Genomic DNA, 25,357 nt, shown 5'->3' with positions numbered 1-25,357 from the left:
GGTCAGCTACCAGGCCTCATTTACTCCTCCTCCAATAAACTGCGTTACGTTTTGGTGGCCGATTAAGGGAAGGGCCTGAATTTATTTTCCCCAACTTGTGCCGGGATGAAAATCACCCCTGACTCCTTCGCTCTCCCAATGTAGAAGAGGGCCGTTGAGATTTTTCTGGGGAACGTACTATGTATACCCATTTTGATTTAACACGAAAGTGAACGTGAAAGGAGCCCAGGCACTTTTTATGTTTCTTTAAGTTGATCCATTCCTCTACTAAACGGAACGGTACAATGTCCCTAAGTGAAAGGATCCCCGCTGACCCACTGAAAATATTTTCATGCCAAATAGGACCTACCTCCGATCGGGCCACCGTGAACGTACTTAGGAGCGCAAACCATTGCCAAGGCTCAGAAGGGATCCAGGAGCCCAATGGGGCTCACCACTGAGACCCCCCTGTCCCACGACAACTTTCACCCCCCGCCCAGACCTACATGGAGGTCTGTTGCTCCCTCCCACTTCCTTTTTTTTTAAAAAAAAAAATGAAACCTGCCTCATGATCTCCCTCTGCCCAACTCTTCTGCCTGTGCCCTTCGCCGCGCCCTCCTTCCCGGCCCGGCCCGGCCCTGGCATGACGAGCCCCTTGGGCCACCCCGCCCCCGGTCGGTCCCTTAACCGAATCCCACCCGAGTCCTTCGGGTGTGTGGAGTCGAGGGGGTGGAGGGAGGCGGCGGGAGAAACGGGAAGGGCCCCGGGGCAGGCGGGCGTTTCCTCGGTCCCACTGGAGGAAGCCCGCTGGGACCGGGCCCTGGGCTGGCAGGGGGATCGCTCTCTTTCAGGGGATGACACTGACCTGGCATATTACCGGGCGCCGGACGGGGCCGGAGTGCCGCAGACTACCCCCGTCTGTAGCCGGGGCCGCCCACTGGGGGAGGAGGCAAGCCATGGGCTCCTAACTCCCGCCCTTAGTTTTTTCCATCCCCAACCCCTCCGGAGCCCGGGCTCCGCCTCCTCCCCGGCCCGGGCTCAGGTTTCCCAGCAACGCGCCGGACAAACCGAGGTTTCGAGCCTCAACCCCCGTCCGCGCGCTCCACCGCGCGCACCCTCGCTCTGTCCCTGCGCGCACCCGCCGCCCGCGTGCTCCACCGCTCCCTGCCCTTCCTGTGTTGCCGAGAAAGCTCATTCTCTGCCCCCGCTGGGGCCGGAGGAGACTTTAACCCGCTCAGGCTCCTCCCTAGGAGAGAAAGACCTAATCCAAAAGTCGGGACTCCTCCTTGCCCTACGGGCAAGGACCGACTCGGGAGATAAGCAGGGCCTGGGAAAAAAGAGAAGTTGAGTGACTATCTCTGCCTCTCCTCCCTCGCCCTTTCCTCCGGGCGGACTCCAGCGGAGTCATAGTACTCGATTAAGCTTGAAGCCGTACTGAACGTAAGATGTTCACGTTAGAACTCCCCAAAGTCTCCTCTTCACCTCTCCAGTTCTCTCTTCCCCTAGCCATTCGATCGTATTTATTTAGCGCTTACTGTGTGCAGAGCACTGGACTAAGCGCTTGGAGAGTACAAAGCAACAGAGACAATCCCTGCCCACAATGGGCTCACAGTCTAGAAGCATTCACGAGAAACAGTATGGTGTAGTGGGTAGATTGCAGGCCTGGGAGTCAGGAGGTCATGGGTTCTAATTCCGATCCCCCACGTGTCTGCTGGGTGACCTTGGGCAAGACACTTCAGTTCTCTGGGCCTCAGTTCCCTCATCTGTAAAATGGGGATTGAGACTGTGAGCCCCACGTGGGACAGAGACTGTGTCCAACCCAATTTGCTTGTATCCACCCCAGCGATTAGTAGAGTGCCTGGCACATAGTAAGTGCTTAACAAATACCACAATTATTAATTATTAAATCTACCACCTCTATCTATACCTCTGATCCCTTCACTTTGCAACTCATTAAAACATTTGCACCCACTCTTCTCCCTGACCAGCATCTTCAGCCACTCACTCACTGTGGTGATTCCTTTCTTTCTACATTCATCCATGCCCATATTTTCCCTATCCAAAAAAAAAAGCCACTGCATTATCTAGTTATTGTCCCACCTCCCTCCTACCATTCCTGTCAAAACTTCTTTAGCAGATTGTTTACAACAGCTGCCTCCACTTACTCCCCTCCAGCTCTCTCCTCCACCACCTGTAGCTCAGCTTCCACAACCTCAACTCCACCAAAAGTGCTCTCTCCAAGGTCCCTAGTGATCTTCTTCTCACCAAATCTAAAGACTCTACTCTGCCCTAATCCTCCTCAACCTCTCAGCCACTTTGACACTGTAGGCCACCACCTAATCCTGGATTTACTAACTTTGTTTTTTCTGACTGTGGATGTCCCTCAAGGCTCAGTTTGAGTCTCTCTTTTGAGGAAAAGAGTCTCTATCACCAATACACCCTGGACCTATGATGATGATGGTATTTGTTAAGTGCTTTCTATGTGCCAGGCACTGTACTAAGCGCTGGGGTGAATACAAGCAAATCAAGTTGGATAGAGTCCCCGTCCCATGTGGGGCTCACAATTTCAATCCCCATTTTACAGATGAGGTAACTGAGGCACAGAGAGGTGAAGTGACTTGCCCAAGGTCACACAGCAGACAAGTAGCGGAGCTGGGATTAGAACCCATGACCTTCTGACTCCCAGGCCCATGCTCTATCCACTATGCCATGCTGCTAGAAACCTAGAGATTCTGGGATTCTGTGAAGCAGTGTGGCCTAGTGGAAAGAGCACAGGCCTGGGAATCAGAGGACCTGGGTTCTAATTCTGACTCTGCCATGTGGTTGCTATGTGACCTTGGGCCTGTCACTTCATTTCTCTGTGCCTCAGTTCCCTCATCTGCAAAATGGAGATTCAATTCCTGTTCTCCCTCCTACTTAGACTGAGCCCCATGTGGGACCAGATCATCTTATATCTACCCCAGTGCTTAGTACAGTGCTTGGCACATAGCACTTAACAAATGCCAGTATTACTATTACCAGTACTGGAGCTCCTTGTCCACCATTGACTAGCATAGGTGGGCAGTCAATTAAGGTCAAGAGAAGCAGCCTGGTTTAGTGGACAGAGCACAGACCTGGGAGTCAGAAGGACTTGGCTTCTAATTCCAGCTCCACCGCTTGTCTACTGTATGACCTTGGGCAAGTCACTTCACTTCTCAGTGCCTCATCTACCTCATCTGTAAAATGGGGATTAAGAATGTGAGCCCCATGTGGGACAGGGACTGTGTCCAACCCAATCAACTTGTATCTACTCAGTGCTTAGTACAGTGCCTGGCACACAGTTAGTGCTTAACAAATACCATACATATACAAAAAAATAGCCAAGTACCCCCATGCCCAGGTGGCTGGCCAGCACAGTTTACCAAGTACCAACTCTTCCACCATCACTCCCTTTGCCTCAACTGGCTCTTCATTTTTATTCGAATCCCCTCTGATTAAGGCTGAGTGGGTCAACAAAGAAAAGACAGGTGCACAACACAAAGCACAACACAAAAGAAACGGTATGGTACCTAAACTCCCCTTTCCCCCCACCCCAATTGGGGGGCATACCTAAGCAGTATTTCAGAGTTGGAAATTGGAATACTTAATAACTTTACTGCAATTGGCCAAGAAAAAAACACCCATATTTTTGGCATGACTGTAAAGAGGAAAAAAAGCAATACAGCAGAAAACATACCCAGTTATCCTATAATATGAGGGTGGTTCCCATTAAGGGAAGCAAGTGATGTAGCACTCACCCGTTCCAAAGCTATGCACATGCACACAAGCAGTTTCTTGGTTAATGTGGCACACTGAATCCAAATAGGCTCACCTTGTCAGAAGAACATTCATTCTCTAATTTCTTAATCACATTCTAGCCCAAACAGGTATTTAAAAAAAACAAGTTATGGCAGAACTGAGTCAGTGTTAAATAGGACAACTACTAAAAATGGGCAAATAATCATGGGCTGTGTTTCTGAGTAAATTCTTTTTAAAAAATCCACCTGCATCTCTAAGCAGGAAATACAAAACCAAAGCACTCAATGCTGAAACAATCAATGGCATTTTACTTTCTGAGAAAGACCCACCATGATGCTCCAAATAACAACCTGTTAATCTTTTCAGTGAAAGAAAACCAAATGAAGTCTGGGAATAAAGAATACAGGTTACTGTAAGCTTGTTATTATTATTATGATATTTGATAAGCACTTACTGTGTGCCAAGCACTGTTCTAAGCACTGGGGTAGATACAAAGTGATCAGGTTGGACACAGTTCCTGTCCCACATGGGGCTCACAGTCTCAATCCCCATTTTACAGATGAGCTAACTGAGACACAGAGAAGTTAAGTGACTTGCACAAGGTCACATAGCAGACAAGTGGCAACAAATCTGCTAACTCTTGTTATATTGTACTCTCCCGGAAGTTTAGTACGGTGCTCTGCAAACAGTAAGCACTCAATAAATATGATCAATTGATTGATTGGTTGATTCCAAGTCTCCCCTTCAGTAGGCAATGGAGAGAGCATGTCAGAGGCTTCTCATTTTGCCTTCCAAAAGCCCAACCTACTTTCAATCCCAGTGGACTTGTTGAGAAGAGAAAGAAGCAGACCATCCTCTGTACTCTCTCAAGTGCTTAGTGCAGTGCTCTGCATACAGTAAGCCCTCAATAAATACCATTTATTGATTGCTTGGAAATATTCTGCTCTTTCTGTGGTCCACCTGACAACAGCTCAAAGTACTGAGGAAAAGGAAGCTCTCATAGGCCAAGTAATCAATGGGGAATCAATTTTTATCTCTTTTAGAGTTAAATGAATCTCAGCATTCACACAATATGGAAACAGAAAGCCCTCACAAGCAGACAAGCAGGCTAAACTAGTTATCCAGCTATGTTCGCCAAGGGCTGGATAGCCCATTTCTCAGAAGGCCTGCCTCCTCCCACGTCTGCCTGAGCTTTATCCTCTGGGGAGACAGAGCTCACGTTGTCCCTTATGAATGTATGTAGATTTTTGCAGAGCAGATCCAGGACAGGTTGCAGCACCTGGATTTGGCCCACCTACACCTTACGTAAGGCACGAAGACAATGGGGATTAGCTCAGACCTGGTGGGGCCCTGTGCCTATTCCATGAGCATGTTCTATGAAGTATTGTCAACAGAGGGCGCTAGATTCCCTTCGGAGATTCTCTCACTTTCTGCCTGGCCAGCAAACTGAAAAGTCTGACTTGGCAGCTCATTCACCAGCAGATCTCCCCAAGTCAGTGTTTGTGTGGGACTCTTTAAATACAAATCACTATTCTCTTTAGAAGATAAGGCTTCTGAAAGTGAGGTTTACCTACAGTCCTGAAAGTGGCTAATCCAGGTCTGACCATCCCAACCATACCACATACACACAAAGATTGCAGCAGCCGATGCTGTTTTCATCTTTATCTCTTTGTCTCACACTTTTCTTGCAGCATCTGCTCAAAAAGAACCTTCCCTATATCTGTTGCCAATGTTCAGCTGAAACCTTGCATTTTCTAAGGTTTGGGGTGGTTTTTTTTCACTGTATTCTTAAAACATTTCCTTGGTTCGCTTAACTTTCATTGATCCTGTTTCAGCTCACTCTTCAGTAGATATTTGGGTATTCTCCCTTCAGCCATTCTCCCAAGCCAGTCAGTCGGCCAATCGTATTTACTGAGCGCTTATTAGTGTGCAGAGCACTGTACTAAGTGCTTGGGAGAGTACATTACAATAATTAACAGACACATTCCTACCTAGCAAAACTATTTTTTGATGAGCATTGCCTTAATGCTAGTAGAAGTGACTTTGTTCCAGGACTTCACTGTTTGTGCTTGGTCTTGCTACTTGGTCTTGGGCCCGTAGTAACACCGATGGATCTTTTCCAGGAGGTGGTTGTGGTGATTTTGGTGAGTCCAGGTCTCACCCACTTTTTAGAAGATTGGACAGCACTACAGTTTTGTAGATCATTGTTTTTGAATTGCCACCACCTTATTGCCACTACAACTTTGCTACTTTTCTAAATACACTTATCATCTTGATTTGATTTTCTACTTCCTTGTCTATCTTTGCATTGTTGGACAGTGTGAAGCCTAGGTAACAGAATTCCATGGCAACATTCAATTTCATTTTGCCCATGTGTAGGTAATAATGGTATTTCTTAAACACTTACTTTGAGCAGAATATGCTATTAAGCTCTGGGGTGGGGGGGGAATGGGGGAAATTAGATGTGGTCCTTGGCCCTAAAGGGACTTAAAATCCAAGAAGGTGATATAATAATAATAATTGTGGCATTCATTAAGTGCTTACTATGTGCCAGACACTGTACTAAGCTCAAGCCAATCAGATTGGACACAGTCCCTGTCCCACATGGGTCTCACAACTGAACCCCCATTTTACAGATGTGGTAACTGAGGCATAGGGAAGATGAGTGACATGCCCAAGGTCACACAGCAGACAAATGGCAGAGCCGGGATTAGAATCCAAGTCCTTCTGACTCCCAGGCCCATGCTCTATCCACTAGGCCATGCTGCTTCTCTATGGGACAGATGACAGAAAACATAAGGAAGGATAAAACAATAAAAATACAAAAACAACATAAAAGAGGACATTATATGTACAACAATATATACCACTTCTCCCTCCTACTTAGACTGTTAGCTTCAGGGACTGTGTCCAATCTGATTAACTTGTATCTACCCCAGTGCTTAGAACAGTCCTTGACACATAGAAACGGTTTACCAAACACCATAAATTGGATTAATTAAAAACAAGAGAGGTAGGGCATGGTGGCTAGAGGGGCAGACATTGGGGCTTCTCGAGGTTCAGGGTCCAACAGTTATAGCTGCAGCCATAGCCTTCCTAACGTTGAGAAAGCCTCTCATCCTGCTATCCATACTATGCAAGGCTACTCCTCGCCCCCGCTCCCCACGTCCCCCAGCTGGAGAAGAAGTGTCCAATGGGAGTCCCAGGTGTGTGTGGGGTGTCGGGGGGCCTCTCTCCCATGAAGCAGGCCCTAGAGTCCCAGTATAAAAGAGATTGAATGGATTTGCCATGCTTTGCTTTGGATTTATTGTCAGTCCGTATAGCCCTGGGCTGACTCTCTGAAGGGGTTTATTATAATTATTAGCAATAATAATAATCATAATGGTATTTGTTAAGCGCTTACTCTCCACCCCCTTAGAGCGGAGCCTTGGACCGCTGGTCCCCTTATTCCCGGCTGAATCCGCCGCCAGATGGACTCGGGATCTCCTCTCCCTTGAAGCGGAGGCTTGGACCGCCCGTCCCTTATTCCTGGCAAGCTCTTTGGTTGCTGCTCGCCGACTCACTGCGCCGGGACAGCCTCTCCTTTGGAGCTGCGCCTTGGACCGCTGGTCCCTATTCACGGCTGAACCTTTCTCCTCCAGTCATCGCCATCACTTCATTCATTCAATAGTATTTATTGAGCGCTTACTATGTGCAGAGCACTGTACTAAACACTTGGGATGAACAAGTCGGCAACAGATAGAGACAGTCCCTGCCGTTTGACGGGCTTACAGTCTAATCGGGGGAGACGGACAGACAAGAACAATGGCAATAAACAGCGTCAAGGGGAAGAACATCTCGTAAAAACAATGGCAACTAAATAGAATCAAGGCGATGTACAATTCATTAACAAAATAAATAGGGAATAAATAAAAATAAATAATAAATAATGTTAATAATAAATAATAATAATAATTAATAATATTACATAAATAAATAATAAATAAATAAAAATAAAAATAAATAAAAATAAATAGGGAAAATAAATAAAACAAAATAAATATTTTAAAACAAAATAATCACGTCGACTCGGGACCTCCGCTTCCTTCGAGCTGCGCTATCAGTACTCAATGACCTGCCCCCGGGCTTATGGTCAGCTCTCCAACCTGGGCTTCTGCACCCCTGCTCAAGGACTCCGACACTGAGGATCCCCCCGCCCCAGCCCCCACACCACCGCAAGCTTCACCGACACCAGATCCACGAATAGCTCCCAGACCTCCCCACAAATTTCCCTGACCCTTGTAATCCATCCTGGTAGCAAACCCGAGCCACAGGACTCTATTCTCCCCAGCACTGCCCCCCCCCCCGCCAAGTCGTGGGACATTGTGCTTCCCTGCTGGGGCCTCGGGACATTGTGCTCCCCTGCTCCTCCCACCCCGGGCCTTGGGACACTGTGCTCCCCAACCGCCCTCCCCGTACTCCACCCGGAAGCGGAGGGAATCCTTTGGGAATAATGTTAATAATAATGTTGGTATTTGTTAAGCGCTTACTATGTGCCGAGCACTGTTCTAAGCGCTGGGGTAGACACAAGGGAATCAGGTTGTCCCAAGTGGGGCTCACAGTCTTAATCCCCATTTTACAGATTAGGTAACTGAGGCACCGAGAAGTTAAGTGACTTGCCCAAAGTCACACAGCTGACAAATGGCCAAGCCGGGATTTGAACCCATGACCTCTGACTTCAAAGCCCGTGCTCTTTCCACTGAGCCACTGAGCTTCTAAGGAAGCCCTCACTCACTCCTCCCCTGTAAGGCGATTGATTCGGCCCCCCCTTTCCCCTCCCCCATCCCCGGGCAACAATGTCCTCGTTCTCACTGTGTTATGTTACCTTAGCCGCCACCTATGCCCGCAACCTACACCGGACATCCTCAGGGCTCCCGCCACCGCCTCAGAGACAGTTGGACCATGAGCCCCAGGACTCTCCTTGCCGCTAGCCTTTTGATTTTGATTTTGATCAGGTCGACCCTTAGTCAAGTCAACACCCGACCCTGGTCATCACCCGCTTAGTAATAATATTTTATTGTATCATGTTACTATATTACTGCTATAGCATGTTATAGTTAATTGTTGTCAGTGCTGCCACCTACCTCTCTGGCCTCACCATTTCTTTCCACCGCCACCCCACGATCTGCCCCTCCCAATCTTCTCCTTCCCCTTCCCCTCTCTCACCCAGTTCTTTCCCGCTCTCTCTTCTGCCTCCTCCCCTCCTCCTCTCCCCCGCCCTAGAACCCCACTTTACCAGAGCCACCCCTCCTCCCCCATCCCTACGCTCCTCCCCACCAAACCCCCTCCTCCCACCCTCCCCCCTTCCCTCTTCCCCACCCACGCCCTATCCCAGTCCTCCTGTCCCACCGCCACCCCTCTTCCCCCCTCCCCATCCAGGGCCCCGCCATCTCGTTCCCATCCAAACCCTCCCCTCCCCCCACTCTCCCCCCTGCCCCCTACACCCACAGCTACTTTCAAGTGTGGCCTCTGGAATCTCCGCTCCATTACAGGTAAACTACCTTTCATCCTTGACCTTGTCCTTTCCCGCTCTCTCCTCCTCCTCGTCCTTACGGAAACCTGGCTCACTCCTGATGACACGGTCTCCGCTGCCACTCTCTCCAGCGGAGGCCTCTCCTTCTCCCACTCCCCGAGACTCACCAGAAAGGGAGGATGCGTCGGCTTCCTTCTCTCACCCTGATGTGCCTTCCGCACTATCCCTCCTCCCCTTCCTTCTCCTTCCCCTCCTTTGAAGCCCATATCATTCGCCTCTACCACCCCCTCCAGATACTTGTAGCCGTCATCTACTGCCCTCCTGGTTCCACCACTGACTTCTTCAACCACCTTGACCCCTTTCTTATCTGCCTTCTCTCCTTCTCTGCCCATTCTGATCCTCGGAGACTTCAACATCCACATGGATATACCCAGTGACTCCTCTGCCGCCCTCCTGCTATCGCTCCTCAACTCTGCCAACCTTCTGCTCTTGCTCCTTGCCCAGTCACCAACTTAGTCACACCCTCGATCTCGTCATATCCTACCGCTGCACTATCTCCTCCCTCACCAACTCTGAATTCCCTTTCTCAGACCATAACCTTCTCACCTGCCTCCTCTCTCACACTCTCTCCCCCTGCAAATCTGTACTACTCCCCCACAGAGACCAACGCTCTCTTGATCCCATCCATCTCTCCAAAAACATCTCTCCCTACCTTGTCCCCCGTCCTCTCTACCCACTCTTGATGATCAGGTTACCACTCTCAACTCCACCCTCTCTACTCATCTCAACCCTCTCGCCCCCCTTTCCCTCCGCCGCTTTCGCTCCAATAACCCACAGCCCTGGGTCACTCCCTCTGTCCGCCTCCTATGCGCCTATGCTCGAGCTGCTGAGCGGTGCTGGCGAAGGTCCAAGCACCAAGCCGACCTTATCCATTTCAAACTTATACTTTCCTGCCTTAACTCTGCCCTCTCCTCCGCCAGGCAAAACTACTTTTCTTCCCTCATTGACACCCATGACCGTCGCCCCCGCCAATTGTTCGGGACCTTTAATTCTCTCCTCAGGCCCCCTGTTCCTCCCCCTCCCCCATCCCTCACCCCCAGTAATCTGGCCACCTACTTCATTATGAAAATTAACACAATCAGGTCTGAGCTCTCCAAAGTCACCCCTCTCCCTTCTGCCTCCCCCCTCCAACACTCTCCCCTACTTTCCCATCTTTCCCTGCAGTATCCTCAGAGGAGATTTTCTCCCTCCTCGCAAGTGCCACCCCCTCCACCTGTGCTTCAGACCCCATTCCCGCTCACCTTATAAAAACCATCGCCCCTTGCCTCCTCCCCTCCTTAACTTCTATCTTTAACCTCTCACTCTCCAATGACTTCTTCCCCTCTGCCTTCAAACATGCCCATGTCTCCCCCATCCTAAAAAAACTCTCTCTCGACCCCAGTTCCCCTTTCAGTTATTGCCCTATCTCCCTCCTACCCTTCCTTTCCAAGCTCCTAGAACGAGTCGTCTACACTCGCTGCCTAGATTTCATTAATTCCAGTTCTCTCCTGGACCCCATCCAATCTGGCTTCCGTCCCCTCCACTCTACCGAGACTGCTCTCTCAAAGGTCCCCCATGACCTCCTTCTTGCCAAATTTGATGGCTCCTACTCTATCCAAATCCTCCTCGACCTCTCAGCTGCCTTTGACACTGTTGACCATCCCCTTCTCCTCCACACCTTATCTCACCTTGGCTTCACGGACTCCGTCCTCTCCTGGTTCTCCTCTTATCTTTCTGGCTCTTCATTCTCGGTCTCCTTCGCAGGCTCCTCCTCCCCCTCCCATCCTCTAACTGTAGGAGTTCCTCAAGGGTTAGTTCTTGGCCCTCTTCTGTTCTCCATCTACACTCACTCCCTTGATGAACTCATTTGCTCTCACGGCTTCAACTATCATCTCTATGCAGATGACACACAAATCTACATCTCTGCCCCTGTCTTCTCCCCCTCTCTTCAGGCTCGTATCTCCTCCTGCCTCCAGGACGTCTCTACCTGGATGTCTGCCCGCCACCTAAAACTCAACATGTCCAAAACTGAGCTTCTTATCTTCCTTCCCAAGCCCTGTCCTCTTCCTGACTTCCCTCTCACTGTGGATGGTACGACCATCCTTCCCGTCCCTCAAGCCCGCAAACTTGGTGTCATCCTTGACTCAGCTCTCTCATTCACCCCACACATCCAATCCGTCACCAAGACCTGCCGGTCTCACCTTTATAATATCGCCAAGACCCGCCCTTTCCTCTCCACCCAAACGGCTATCTTCCTGGTACAGGCTCTCATAATATCCCGGCTGGATTATTGTGTCAGCCTTCTCTCTGATCTCCCTTCCTCCTGTCTCTCCCCGCTCCAGTCTATTCTTCATTCCGCTGCCCGACTCATCTTCCTGCAGAAATGCTCTGGGCATGTCACTCCCCTACTTGAAAACCTCCAGTGGTTGCCTATCAACCTCCGCACGAAACAAAAACTTGTCCCTCTAGGCTTCAAGGCTCTCCATCACCTTGCCCCTCCTACCTCTCCTCCCTTCTCTCTTTCTACTGCCCACCCCATAGGCTCCACTCCTCTGCCGCCCACCTCCTCACCGTCCCCCGTTCTCGCCTAACCCACTGTCGACCCCTGGCCCATGTCCTCCCGCTGTCCTGGAATGCCCTCCCTCATCTCTGCCAAACTAATTCTCTTTCCCTCTTCAAAGCCCTACTGACAACTCACCTCATCCAAGAGGCCTTCCCAGACTGAGCCTCCCCTTTTCTCTCTGCTCCCTCTGCTGCCTCTCTGCCCCCCTTCACCTCCCCTCAGCTAAGCCCCCTTTCACCCCCTTTCCCTCTGCTCCTCCCCTTCTCCCTTCCCCTCCCCTCAGCACTGTGCTCGTCCGCTCATTTGTGTATATTTTATTACCCTATTCATTTTGTTAATGAGATGTACATCCCCTTGACTTTATTTCTATTGTTTTTGTCTGTCTGTCTCCCCCGATTAGACTGTAAACCCGTCATTGGGCAGGGATTGTCTCTATCTGTTGCCGAATTGTACATTCCAAGAGCTTAGTACAGTGCTCTGCACATAGTAAGCACTCAATAAATACTATTGAATGAATGAAAATGAGCCAGTCGCTGTACTAAGCACTGGGGTAGATATAAGCCAATCAGGTTGGACACAGTCCTTGTCTCACATGGGGCTCACATAATCCCCATTTTCCAGATGAGGTAACTGAGGCACAGAAAAGTGAAATGACTTGCCCAAGGTCACACAATCCTCTGCATTCCCTCTTGGGAATGTGCCTAAGGCTCAGTCATTTGCATATAACAGTTCTTGAGTGACTGTCCCTAGGGCTTTTGATGATGTTCACAACCTGTTTAGTTGAGTTTCTGAGAGGATTGGAAGCACTACGTCCAGATCCCTTGTGGCATCCTCCAGCAGAGTTGCACAGAATAAGTTTAAAAGGGCTAGACTTCGTAATAATAGTGATGGTAATTGTTAAGTGCTTACTATGTGCCAGGCACTGTATTAAGCACTGGGTGGATACAAGCAAATCAAGTTGGAGACAGTCCCTGTCCCATGTGGGACTCTCAGTCTCAACTCCCATTTTACAGATGTGAGGCTCAGAGAAGTGAATTGACTTGCCCAAGGTCACACTGCAGACAAGTGGTGGGCTGGGATTAGAACCCATGATCTTCTGACTCTATCTGGCCCATACTCTATCCACTACACCATGCTGCTTCTCACGGCCTATGCAGCCCTATTTTGTGTAAGCTCCTTGAGATCAGGGAGTGAGCCTATCAACTCTATTGAACTCTCCCAACCTCTTAGTACAATATTCTGCACATTGAGTGGAGAAGCAACGTGGCCTAGTCGATGGAGCATGGGTCTTGGAGTCCAAAGGACCTGGGTTCTAATCCCAGCTCTGACACTTGTCTGTTGTGTGAGTTTGGGCAAGTCACGTCACTTCTCTGTGCCTCGGTTCCCTCATCTGTAAAATGAGGATTAATACTGTGAGCCTCTTGCAGGACATGGACTGTGTCCAACCTGATTAGCTTGTATCTACCCCAGTGCCTGACACTGAGCGTATTCATTCATTCATTCAATCGTATTTATTGAGTGCTTACTATGTGCAAAGCACTATACTAAGAGCTTGAGAGAGTACAATACAACAGAATTAGCGGACACATTCCTTGCCCATGATGTCTAAGGGACGAGCTTCAGACTCAATAAATGCTATTGTTTGACTGAGAAGGGGGACTGGATCAGAGAGGGCACCCCCAGGTCTAACCTGACCAACCATGCTAGCTTGGATCAACCTCCATCAATCAACGGTATTTATTGAACACTTCCTGTGTGAGGAACACTGCACTAAGCACTTGGAAGAGTACAATGCAATAGAGTTGGTAGACACGATCCCTCCATATCTTGATGATAATAATAACAATGATGGTATTTGTTAAGTGCTTACTATGTGCCAAGCACTGTTCTAAGCACTGGGGTAGATACAAGGTAATCAGGTTGTCCCACATGGGGCTCTCAGTCCTTAATCCCCATTTACCAGATGAGGTAACTGAGGCACAGAGAAGCTAGGTGACTGGCCCAAGGTCACACAGCAGACAGGTGGAGGAGCCGGGATTAGAACCCACGTCCTCTGACTCCCAAGCCCGTGCTCTTACCACTAAGCCACCTGATCTTCATAGGGTCATCAAACCTACTGAGTGCCAGAATATAGATGCACTAATGGAGCTAAATGTTTGTGTTTTATAGTCTCTAAATCTAGACACAGGCATTGGTGCTTCTCCCTGCAGATGTGTATCTGATACTTCTCACAGACCACAGTCACCATGGCACACTATGGTCAGAAACCACATTAGAGTTCTAGAAGCATGTGGTCAATGATATTCTTCAGTAGCCAGCCCAGAAGGACTCTGGCTAGGACCTTGCCAGCAATAGACAGCAGTGAGATTCCAACTGCAAACTGATCTTTACTCTGAGAGCAAAGCCCCAGTAGGCAGTCTCATATTTTGAGAGTCAAGATTAGCACCCGGGTCTCCTTATTTCTACACCTATCTTCTTTCCATTGGACAAACAGCAAGGTGAGGACACAATAATAATAACTGTGGCTTTTGTTAAGCACTTACTATGTGCCAAGCACTGTACTAAGTGCTGGAGTAGATACAAGATGATCAGGTTGGATGCAGGCCCTCTCCCACATGGGGCTCACAGTCTAAATAGAAGGCAGAACAGGCATTGAATCCCCATTTTGCAGATGAGGGAACTGAGGTACAGAGAACGAAGTGACTTGCCCAAGGTCACATAGCAAATAAGTGGCAGAGTGGGGATTAGAACCCAGCTTCTCTGATTCTCAGGCGGGGGCTCTTTCCATGAGGCCACGCTGCTGTCAGTGAAGAGCTCTGCTCCACATGTGACTGTTACATTTCATACATCCTTTAAATCCCTCTACTCCTATTCAATATAGATGAGGATATATTTTTTATGGTATCTGCTAAGCGCTTATTACATGCCAGGCACTGTACTCAGTGCTGGGGTAGATACAAGCTAATCGGGTTGGACACAGTCCCTGACCCACATAAGGCTCCCAGTCTTAATCTCCATTTTACATATGAGGCACAGAACAGTTAAGTGATATGCCCGGATCACACAGCAGACAAGTGGCGGAGCTGGGATTAGAACCCAGATCCTCTGACTCTTAGGCCCGTGCTCTTTCCAGTAGGTCATTCTGTTTCCCAATGTCATTATTTTGGCCATAGATGTATTCAAGATGTTTTTCTCTTATTTGGGACTTTTTCAGTAAGCCTGCTTATGAATAGAAGATTTTATGAGAAACTGACAATGGAAAGGAGTGAAGAGATAAAATGTAATTTACTAATTGGTTCTTTTCAGGACATTTAGACAGGACTGGAACTACTCAAGGGACATGAGACAATTGACTCTGTAAAACTACAGTGATAGCAAAGGGTGAAATCTGAAAACACACGATTGGCATTGTGACTATAAGCTTGAATTTAAAATAATCACTAGGTTTAAAAAATAATTAATTATGGCTTTTAATAACACACTATACCTGTTCCATGTATAATTTCCATGCATAAGGCCCCCAGTACAACTTTTGCCTAGCTAAACTTGGCATGTGGAATTTATCTTTGGATGCGTAATTTATTTTAATTGTACACTTAGAAAGTTGGACTCATTTATTTCTCCACAAGGTGGAAATGCAAGATGAAGCTGACAGCTTGATTTTCAATGCTAAGGGGGGAAGGGGGAGAGCAGATTTTCTAAATTGAAGAAAACATTTCTAATGAAGGCTCCTAATTAAATATGAGTCTTATCTCAAGAGGCAGGAACCATGAAGAGATCCCATGTCATTAACAGTTTCCCAAGGCAGACGATTCCACCAGCCTGCAGGTGCTCAGCAAGGTTCCTGGGGAGAAGTTCCATGAAAAAGCACAAACCAGACTGGAAGTTTTGCAAAGTGTGGCCCTCAGAGAACCCCATAACATGCATTTATGACTGCAGATTTCCAGGTGGGTTCTCTAGGTGGTGACGATGATGAAGTGTCTCGGAAAAGAGGGACAAGCCTCCGTCCTGAGAGACTTTCAGAAATTGATTATAGCGCTAGTGGTTTATGCAACTCCACTGACACTCTCTCTTATCTGCCAGTTATGTTCCAATTTGGGCACAGAGTGCCACCAGTGAATAGGCAGGCACAATGCAAATGTACAGAAAGGTTTTTTCACACGCAGGGTCTGTTTATGCCCGAGTGCCCTCAGGATAATGCCAATGCTGTGCTGTAGTGGCATAACCTGGCAATGTGGTTTCCTTGGTAGTCTGTGCAGGCTTTCGCCACTCAAGTTAACCAGCTATTTTTCAGGATTCCTTCTGGGCCCATCCCCCTCATGGAACACCACAGGTGGTTCTGCAATCAGAAACCTTCACCACTAATGTAAGCTGCAGCTGAGAGCTGGGACTGGAGCTCAGGCCTCCCAATTTCCACAGCGGTGCTCTTTCCCTGGACGAATGACTTAGAAAATATCAATTTCCAATGACTCAAACAAACAAATATGACGTGACATTCAATGCTAGGTTCCCTACCTGCCCATGCTAGGCCTTGGAGTATAACACTGACCATGATTGAGCAGGTAGTAGAGTTTAGTATGCCCATGTTCTTGCAGCCAAGACAATTTAGAATCAGGACACCAAAACTCAGGAGGGACAGCAATCAGAAAAAGGCAAAGTGCCTTCTGAGTCTGTCATATCATAGTAAAACTGTACAGAAAATAGCAGAATACAGACATATTCAGGTACTTGCAGAACACACTGACCTTCAACAAGGAATGTATTTTAGCTGGGTGGAAAATACTGTTCACTTGGCAGTAATCAATTTTAGTAAGAATAGTTTTCTGTTCCCTTTTTCCTTCTTTTTTAGATTTCTGCATTCTCTCCTTTATTTTACTTCTTTGTTTGAATTTTTACTTCAGTATCCTTGAGGTATGAATCAAAAGAGCTTTGATCTAGAGTGATGGGTGGGTGCTGTGTGCCCCCAGTCCTCTAAGAGTGTGATGAAAGCAGATCTACTTCACAATGCTACCATAAACCTACTTTCTTTTACACTAAGAACCAAGAGAATACTGGGCAATGAGCAAGCTAGCAAAGCAATAGCATCTCAAAGCTAAACCCAGAGTCTGCCATCTTCAGAGTTTGCAGCGATGAGTAACTTTGCCAGTTTTTCAGAGACCATAATCCACCATAATCCATTCCCCTGCACATTTGTCTCAGCAACTTCATGCCCTGAGGAAGACTCAAAAACAGCAATAGGCAATGGAAATGTCAAACACAGCAGGGTAACACAGGAAACACAGCAGGACTGGGAGTTAGAGGACCTAGGTTCTAATCCTGACTCTGCCACTTGTCTGCTGGATGACCTTGGGTAAGTCACTTCACTTCTCTGACCCTCAGTTTCCTCATCTGTAAAATGATAATTCTATACCTGTTATTGCTCCTACTTATTATTGTGAACCCCAAGTGGAACAGAGGCTGTGACCAACCTGATTATCATGTATTTACCAAAGTGCTTGGCACATAGTTAGTGCTTAACAAATACCACAATTATTGTTATTATTATTATTAGCACAATCTTGACAGGCACACATTGTGGAATGACTGGGCCCAGAGATGTAGTGCAGGTGAAATCCCAGAGGTTTTGGTTCATGGGCAAGGGTTTGTCAATGACTGCTTTCAGAGATCACTGCACTGCAATCAGATTCTGATTTGAATTCAGAATTGGAAGGGGAAACAAAGAAAGTAGGCTCTTTATAGAGCTGTCCTTCAATTTTGAAGACAATGCTGCTGATGATAAGATTGTATCCTCCGGTGAAAGTGCTGTTGCACACTGGCACACTTTGCCCATGAAAATACGGTAATGCACCTTTCTGCCCATCCTTACCATTCGGGACATGAATAAGAAAGGAAGAGCATGTCCTACCACTCACAGGACATATGCTTGAGCTGTTAATGCAGGAGTGGTAATGGCTCGTGCAGAGTTGTCAACACTCTGTTGCCCAGTCCCTCTGTGCCCAATGCCACACTTTGCAAGATGACTGGAAGGAAGAATGGATGCAATCTGTGATCACAAAACAGAATGTGGCCTAGTGGAAAGAGCATGGGCCTGGGAGTCAGAGGACCTTGGTTCTAATCCTAGTTTTGCTGCCTTTTTTAATGGTATTTGTTAAGGGCACTTTACTAAGTGTTGGGATAGCACTTTAAGGCACATCTCCTTCCCAAAGGCCTTCCCAAACTAAACCCCACTTTTTCTCATCTCCCACTCCCTTCTTCATCGCCCTGACTCACTCCCTTTGCTCTTCCTCCCTCTCCCAGCCCACAGCACTTATGTATATATCTGTAATTTTATTCATTTGTATTGATGTCTGACTCCCCCTCTAGACTGTGAGCTCATTGTGGGCAGAGATTGTCACTCTTTATTGTTGTATTGTACTTTCCCAAGTGCTTAGTATAGTGCTCTGCACACAGTAAGTGCTTAATAAATACGATTGAATGAATGAATGATTGAATGAATGAATTTTACAGATGAGATAACTGAGGCACAGAGAACTGAAGTGATTTGCCCAAGGTCAAAGCAGACAAGGGGTGGGAGCAGGGATTAGAACCCAAATCTTCCTGACTCCCAGGCCCGTGCGCTATCCACTAGGCCACACTGCTTCACTTGTCTGCTGTGTGACCTTGGGCAAGTCACTTACCTTCTGTAGCTCTCAGTTTCCTTATCTACGAAATGGGGATTCAATACCTGTTATCTCTCCTATTTGGACTGTGAGCCCCCTGTGAGACAGGGAGTGTGACTGACTTGATTATCTTGTACTTACCCCAGTGCTTAGTACTGCGGACTTAAGAAATACCACCACCATTATGATTTTTAGTAGCAGTAGCATATTTGAGCTCTCATCAGTGGCAGAAATCACTGCGCCCTCACCCATTTTGTACATCAGTGAATATGATCACTCAGAGTGGCTTAGTAAAGGGTGGTGAGGTTCCCCTGGAGAGGGGATTCTTGCCCCAGATTTGACTCCATGGCTTGGGCAAATGGCACTTTCAGCCGCTGCAAGGAGACTGCTCCCAACTCCACAACCTACACCAAAACCCAGACTGACTGAGGCCCAGCTGGGAAGCTTGAACTTCAAGACTCTCACAACTGGACTACCTGCCCTGTGTCAAGGTGGAATCTTACAGTGTACTGAAGAGTTGAATTCCTTTTCACCTTTTGGTGACTAAAATATTGAAATGAGGCATGTCTTAGTGGAAGAGCCTAGGGCTGGGAGTCAGGAGACCAGAGTTCTACTCTCAGCTCTGCCTCTTGCCTGTGTGTGACCTTGGACAAGTCACTTATCCACTCTATGCCTCAGTTTCCTCATCTGTAAAATAGATTCTCCCTATTCTCTACTCTATTCTCCCTCCCTCTTAGACTGTGAGCCCTATGTGGGACAGGGAGTGTATCCAATCTGATTATCTCATAACCACCCCACTACTTAGTACAATGTTTGGCACAGGAGAAGCACTCAATATATACCATCATTATTATTACTATTGTAGATTAGTTCTCAAGGACTCTGTAAAATATCTGTTCAGGATTGAGGTGAAAGTGTGAAAGAGGATCATACAGCAGAGCTCCTAGTGGAATTCATTCATTCAATACTCATTCATTCAATAGTATTTATTGAGCCCTTACTATGTGCAGAGCACTGTACTAAATGCTTGGAATGTACAATTCGGCAACAGATAGAGACAATCCCTGCCCACTGACGGACTTACAGTCTAAGCAGGGGAGACAGACGGACAAAAACAAGACAACTTAATCACGATAAATAGAATCAAGGGAATGTACACCTCATTAACAAAATAAATAGGGTAATAAAAATATATACAAATGAGCACAGTGCTGAGGGGAGGGGAAGGGAGAGGGGGAGGAGCAGAAGGAAAGGGGGGAAGTGGGCTTAGCTGAGGGGAGGTGAAGGGGGAGCAGAGAGGGAGCAGAGGGAGCAGAGGGAAAAGGGGAAGCTCAGTCTGGGAAGGCCTCTTGGAGGAGGTGAGCTCTCAGTAGGGCTTTGAAGAGGGGAAGAGAGTTAGTTTGGCGGAGGTGAGGAGGGAGGGCATTCCAAGACAGCGGTAGGACGTGGGCCAGAGGTCGACGGCGGGATAGGCGTGAACGGGGGACGGTGAGGAGGTGAGCGGCAGAGGAACGGAGCGTGCGGGGAGGGCAGTAGAAAGAGAGAAGGGAGGAGAGGTAGGAGGGGGCAAGGTGATGGAGAGCCCTGAAGCCCAGAGTGAGAAGTTTTTGTTTCATGTGGAGGTTGATAGGCAGCCACTGGAGGATTTTAAGGAGGGGTGTGACATGGCCATAGTGTTTCTGCAGAAAGGTGATCCGGGCAGCGGAATGAAGACTGGAGCGGGGAGACACAGGAGGAAGGGAATTATCTCTGTAGAGCAAAGTACTTTTGTTCTTGCGAACAAATTCTGCCCTTTCCAACTTTGGTGACTTTTACTACCTCTGCAGAAAACTCTCCAGCTAGGGCTCTGTGAGCGAAGGAACGTGGAGAATCTGGGCAATTCTCTTTGCTTAATTTTGCCTCAGTGGAGACAGAAAACATGATTCTGACTTGTTTGATCCAAGCAGAATAATTGCCTCAAATCTTCAATTCCCTAGTGCTGCAGTGCTGGATTAAAGGGCAGATCTGGAGCAGTAGGACCCCAGAGGCTCCCCAGGTTAGTTTACCACTCTCACCCTTACATGAGGATATGAGCTCCCTCCCAGTTTCAAGAACACACTCCGGCACTGCTGAGGCTAAATTCATCTCGAAATGGCTTCCGCAAAAGAGTGTGATTGGACAGCTGGGACAGCTGGTGGGGCCTGGTTAGGGTCATTCTGTAATGCAGAACTGGCCTCTGGTGGCGCAAAAAGCAGATGTAGCCTCCTCTGTGTCTGAAAACGTTCTGGTCCTTGACACTACAAATTATTTGATGGCGTGGGGAGTGGAGGGGAAAATTCGGTTTACTGGGTGCATTAAGCAGAATGATTTATCCTTCCCTAAGATTTGGGAACTAATTTAATTTAAATTTCAGGGTCCCTCTCCCTTCCAATCATACTCTTCTGCAATATAACTTAAAAATCCCTGACAATGATCACATGACTAATAACGCTCATTGTTTATCATTAACAATAATAATAATACTGGCATTTGTTAAGCCTTTCCTATGTGCTAGGCACTGTACTAAGCACTGGGGTGGATATAAGCAATGTGGGTTGGACAAAGTCCCTGCCCCACATGGGACTCACAGTCTCAATCCCAATTTTCAGATGAGGTAACTAAGGCAGAGAGAAGTAAAGTGACTTGCCCAAGGTCACAGCAGAAAAGTAAGTAAGCAACGTGGCTTAGTGGAAAGAGTATAGGATTGGGAGTCAGAGGCCGTGGGTTCTAATCCCAACTCTGCCACTTGTCAGCTGTGTGACTTTGGACAAGTCACTTAACTTCTCTGTGCCTCAGTTACCTCATCTGTAAAATGGGGATTAAGACTGTGAGCCCCACGTGGGACAACCTGTTTATCTTGTATCTACGCCACCACTTAGAACAGTGCTTGGCACATAGTAAGCGCTTAACAAATGCCATCATTATTATTATCATTATTATTAAGTGGCAGAGCCGGGATTAAAACCCATGACCTTCTGACTCCCAGGCCTGTGCTCTATCCACTGCACCACTAGTGTACAGAACAGAATCTAATTTATTTCCAATGTCTAAACTATTTTGGGATGCATGAACAGCTGTAACAAAATGATAATTTCTTGCATAAAAATCAGATAGTAGACAGTGGATATTGTACTGTGACACTCAGGAACACGTTATTTCATCTTGGGCCCTATATGTGTTCCCTGAACTTTGGGACCTTTGACATTTCTGCAGACATTTGATGTGCTACACTCATAATGGAAATTGCAGTTGCCTTGAGGTTCAGTATTGTGCCAAGGGACAAAAGGATAACAAAAAGCCCATTCTCCTTTGGAGAAAGTCAACATTAGGCATGTGGCAGGCAGAAAACCACTTAAATATAGAATCAGAATAGTCATGCGAATTTAATACCATGCACATTTGTCAGAGACCTAAAAAGAGAAACCCAAGGCATATGTATGCTATGCTGAAGGCATCCTTTAGGTAGCACGAATTTGGTTTAAATCCCAGATGAGTTCACTGTAAGTCATTCTGGTCTCCTTGGAAATCAAACTTCCTTCCATCCCTCTCCTCCTCCCAATTCCTCATACTTCCTTTCCCAAATTACTGAGAGTTAAAGCCACGTTATTGTCTGAACTTTATTTTTCATTAGTCTGGGATGGACATGATTGTTTGAAAACTCATGTAAAATGCAGTCTAAGTTTTAAGACAAAGAAGGGATTTGAACAGGGCCTGATTGAAGAGTCCAACTTCTCCCTACAGAACAACGTAATACAATGTTTATCTTGGAAACGTCACTGTAATTATGCTAAATTAGAAAAGGACTATATTTAGCTAGATGTTAAATATTACACTGTGTTATCTGGAATATTGCTTTTCCAAATGCCTAGTATGTCTAATTAAAACTGTATTTGGTTCTTTCTCTCACCCAGAAAACAGGAAGTTTATTTAGTGAAATCTGTGCAAATGTCAAGAAAACATATCTAGCATCGAAGCAGTGAGTCAAATTACACATTCAATATATACCCAAAGCTGTTTTTCTCCCACAAGTTACTTAAATGAGAAAATATTCCCAATCATATCATAGAAAAAACCTTCCTAAAAATCCCTCTCCTGCTTTTGGAATTTCCTTCCTTTTCACCTCCCCTTCTTTTTCCCTCCCTAAAACCACTGGAATTCTCTTTTAAAAATGCTTTTCCCCTTACTTCTTTAACCACTCATTTCTTTAGCTACTAGTTACTTACATTTTCTGTATAGCATTATCCATAAGATCTGGAGTTTTCTATATCTGGAACTATGGAAAGGAAGACTGCTGGAAAAGTTGCTTCCTGCTCTGGAGAACAGAGATTATTGTTGTATTTGTTGAAATGAAAGTAAAATCTCAGTCTTGCACAGCTTTGTTTCACCAGCAGAGGTCTTAGAAGAGTGGCTGGATTGATTCCCGAACCAAGATTGGATGCTCTACCTTTACCCAAATTACCCAGAATGGTGTACTTATCGATTACTGAGGAGTACTATGGCTACATTAATAGGAGGCCAGAGAGGTTCTATGTTAGGGTAGCTGACGTTTTACTTCATCAGAAGTAAAATGGACATGTCAATGTTTTATGTATAGAAAGTAGTAATCACGCTTATATAAAAATCACAGTCAGTTACAAATACAGTTCGAAATGAAATGTAGCACAATACTGCCCTATATATTGTGCATTACCTGTACCTACAGATGATCAAAAGCCATAGAAAATGTGAAAACCCTTTATTCTGTTTTTAGAAAAATGGGCTCGTGGGTGGGTCCGACTGGACAAGGTTTTTTGGGTGTTGTGAAGTGATTCAGATGGACTTTTTGAAGGATTCTTGACTGGAATCTTCTCCGGAGTCTTGGATGTCATTTTTTTTGGCTACCATGTCTAGCCCACTCCACAACCTGTGGCCCCAGTCCTCCAGGGCCGGGCTGGGACTGGTGATTACAGCAGTGGGGGAAATGGGAAGAAGTGAGGTGAGGGGCTACATATCCCGGTAACTGCTGCTTCAGATTCTACCACCATCAGCGGTGGTGGGGGAGAGAAAAGAGGAGGCAGAGGAGGGAAGAGAAGCTGCCATCACTCCTGCTGCCACTGCCTTTCTCCCGGGGCGGGGAGAGAGGGAGAGTGACGGCGGTGGCAGGAGTGACATTGACAGGTGTGGGGGAGGGGGTGGCGGGGAGTAGAGGGAGGGGGCAAGGTTATGAAATACTTACTTCATGAACCTGGCGGAAAATCAGATCTGAAGTCACAAACCTGCAACAGGTGTAAATTCAGAGATGTTGGAAATGCCATTCATCATAAGTTGAAGCCTTCCTGTACATTGTTTCTTCATTTGAACATGTTCTTTTGCTTATGAATGGTAACTATGAGACACAAGAAAGGGAAAGGCAATGATGATGGAAAAATAGAACACATCCTGTTTCTAGTAAAGTCAAGCTGGAAAAAGTAGTCTTTCTATGCCAACTGGGTGTATCCTAAATCAGTATGATACTTAACCTACTACCAAATAAAACACTATTTAAGATAATAATATGTATGGCTACATACTTCCACTGGATATGCTAAGTGCTGCAATTGTAACTGTGATTAGAGACCACAATAAATTACTCAGAAGTCAAAGCATAGCACTGGAAGTCACATTTTCCAAGGAATAATATCTCCACAGTCATACACACAGATGCAGATTCCTGTTCGTTAAAAAAAAAACACACAAAAACCAACATTTAAAGTCAAAGCATAGCACTGGAAGTCACATTTTCCAAGGAATAATATCTCCACAGTCATACACACAGATGCAGATTCCTGTTCGTTTAAAAAAAAAAACCCACAAAAAAACACTATTTAAAATTAATCTTTGGAAGGTCACTAGGGGGAGAACTTTGCCTGTGACAGCCATACTTTTAGGGAAAAGCTAGGAAATGGTCTTTTGAACCAAGTGTCAAATTTCCAGGCCCAAATGTAACAAGACTTCTCAAGTTTCTACCATCATTTGTTCCCAGGTTTTATACTGGTAGTTCACACTTTTCTAGTTCGAACAACTTCAACTGAAAATGAAAACTACCAGCAGCATGTTCTAAATTGAGTAGATAAAAGAGCATTGTTAAGGAAAGGATTTTTTTTTTACTTTATGTCCAGTACTGCTATCTCCTCTAATGCAGTTCTAGAATGAATTGTAAATTACTTCAGTTTTTGTTCCTGATTATTTTCTTAAAATTGATTTAACTGATTATCCATTACTATGATGTCTATGAATTGCTCAGAAAAATGAATGTGGAGAAATCCAATCATATCCAATTTTGAAAAGGAAAAGCATTGTTTAGAAAGCAAACTAATCTTCGCGGCATTACTTTACACCCTACAGGGATTTTAAGAGCCCCAGTTGCACCATTAACTCTAAAGGTATTACAGGCCCCCTAAAATGATTTCACATGTTATCTCATAGTCCATGTCTGTACAAGTGACAAGATCACTGCTCAAGACTCAAAGAATTCCAACTGTGTCCTCCATTTGGACTGTAAATGATGGCCCTGAGCTGTGATAAGATTACTGGTGCAGGCTTGCAGGTCTGGCTCTCTCTCATCACCATAGCTGTAAAGCAAGGGAGAGGGTCTGTCAATAGGTCAGTCAATTATATTTATTGAGCACTTACTGGGTGCAGAGCACTGTACTAAGCACTTGGGACAATATAACAGACACATTCCCTGCTCACAATGAGCTTACAGTCTGGGGGGAGACAGACACTAATATAAATAAATAAAATTACAGATATGTACATAACTGCTGTGGGGCTGGGAGGGGGGATGAATAA

At 46.4% G+C, this 25,357-nt stretch overlaps 1 protein-coding gene across 3 annotated transcripts in view; it reads right to left on the bottom strand.

Moving 5' to 3' along the window:
- CARD19 (caspase recruitment domain family member 19) overlaps positions 1 to 22,866 on the bottom strand; it is a 51,152-nt gene extending 28,286 nt beyond the window's left edge. For 2 of the 3 annotated variants that reach the window (XM_029049684.2, XM_029049687.2), the window contains exon 1: positions 22,771 to 22,866. In XM_029049684.2, the coding sequence (XP_028905517.1) occupies positions 22,771 to 22,786 (16 nt within the window). In that variant the 5' untranslated portion in view covers positions 22,787 to 22,866. Of the gene's footprint in view, positions 1 to 844; positions 935 to 22,770 lie in introns of those variants that run through there. The other variant, XM_029049685.2, reaches the window with a different exon arrangement.
- Positions 22,867 to 25,357: the final 2,491 nt, after the last annotated feature.

Source organism: Ornithorhynchus anatinus, chromosome X1 (genome assembly GCF_004115215.2).
Source record: "Ornithorhynchus anatinus isolate Pmale09 chromosome X1, mOrnAna1.pri.v4, whole genome shotgun sequence".
Classification (NCBI taxonomy): domain Eukaryota; kingdom Metazoa; phylum Chordata; class Mammalia; order Monotremata; family Ornithorhynchidae; genus Ornithorhynchus; species Ornithorhynchus anatinus.
This window is presented reverse-complemented; position numbering and strand designations above follow the sequence as displayed.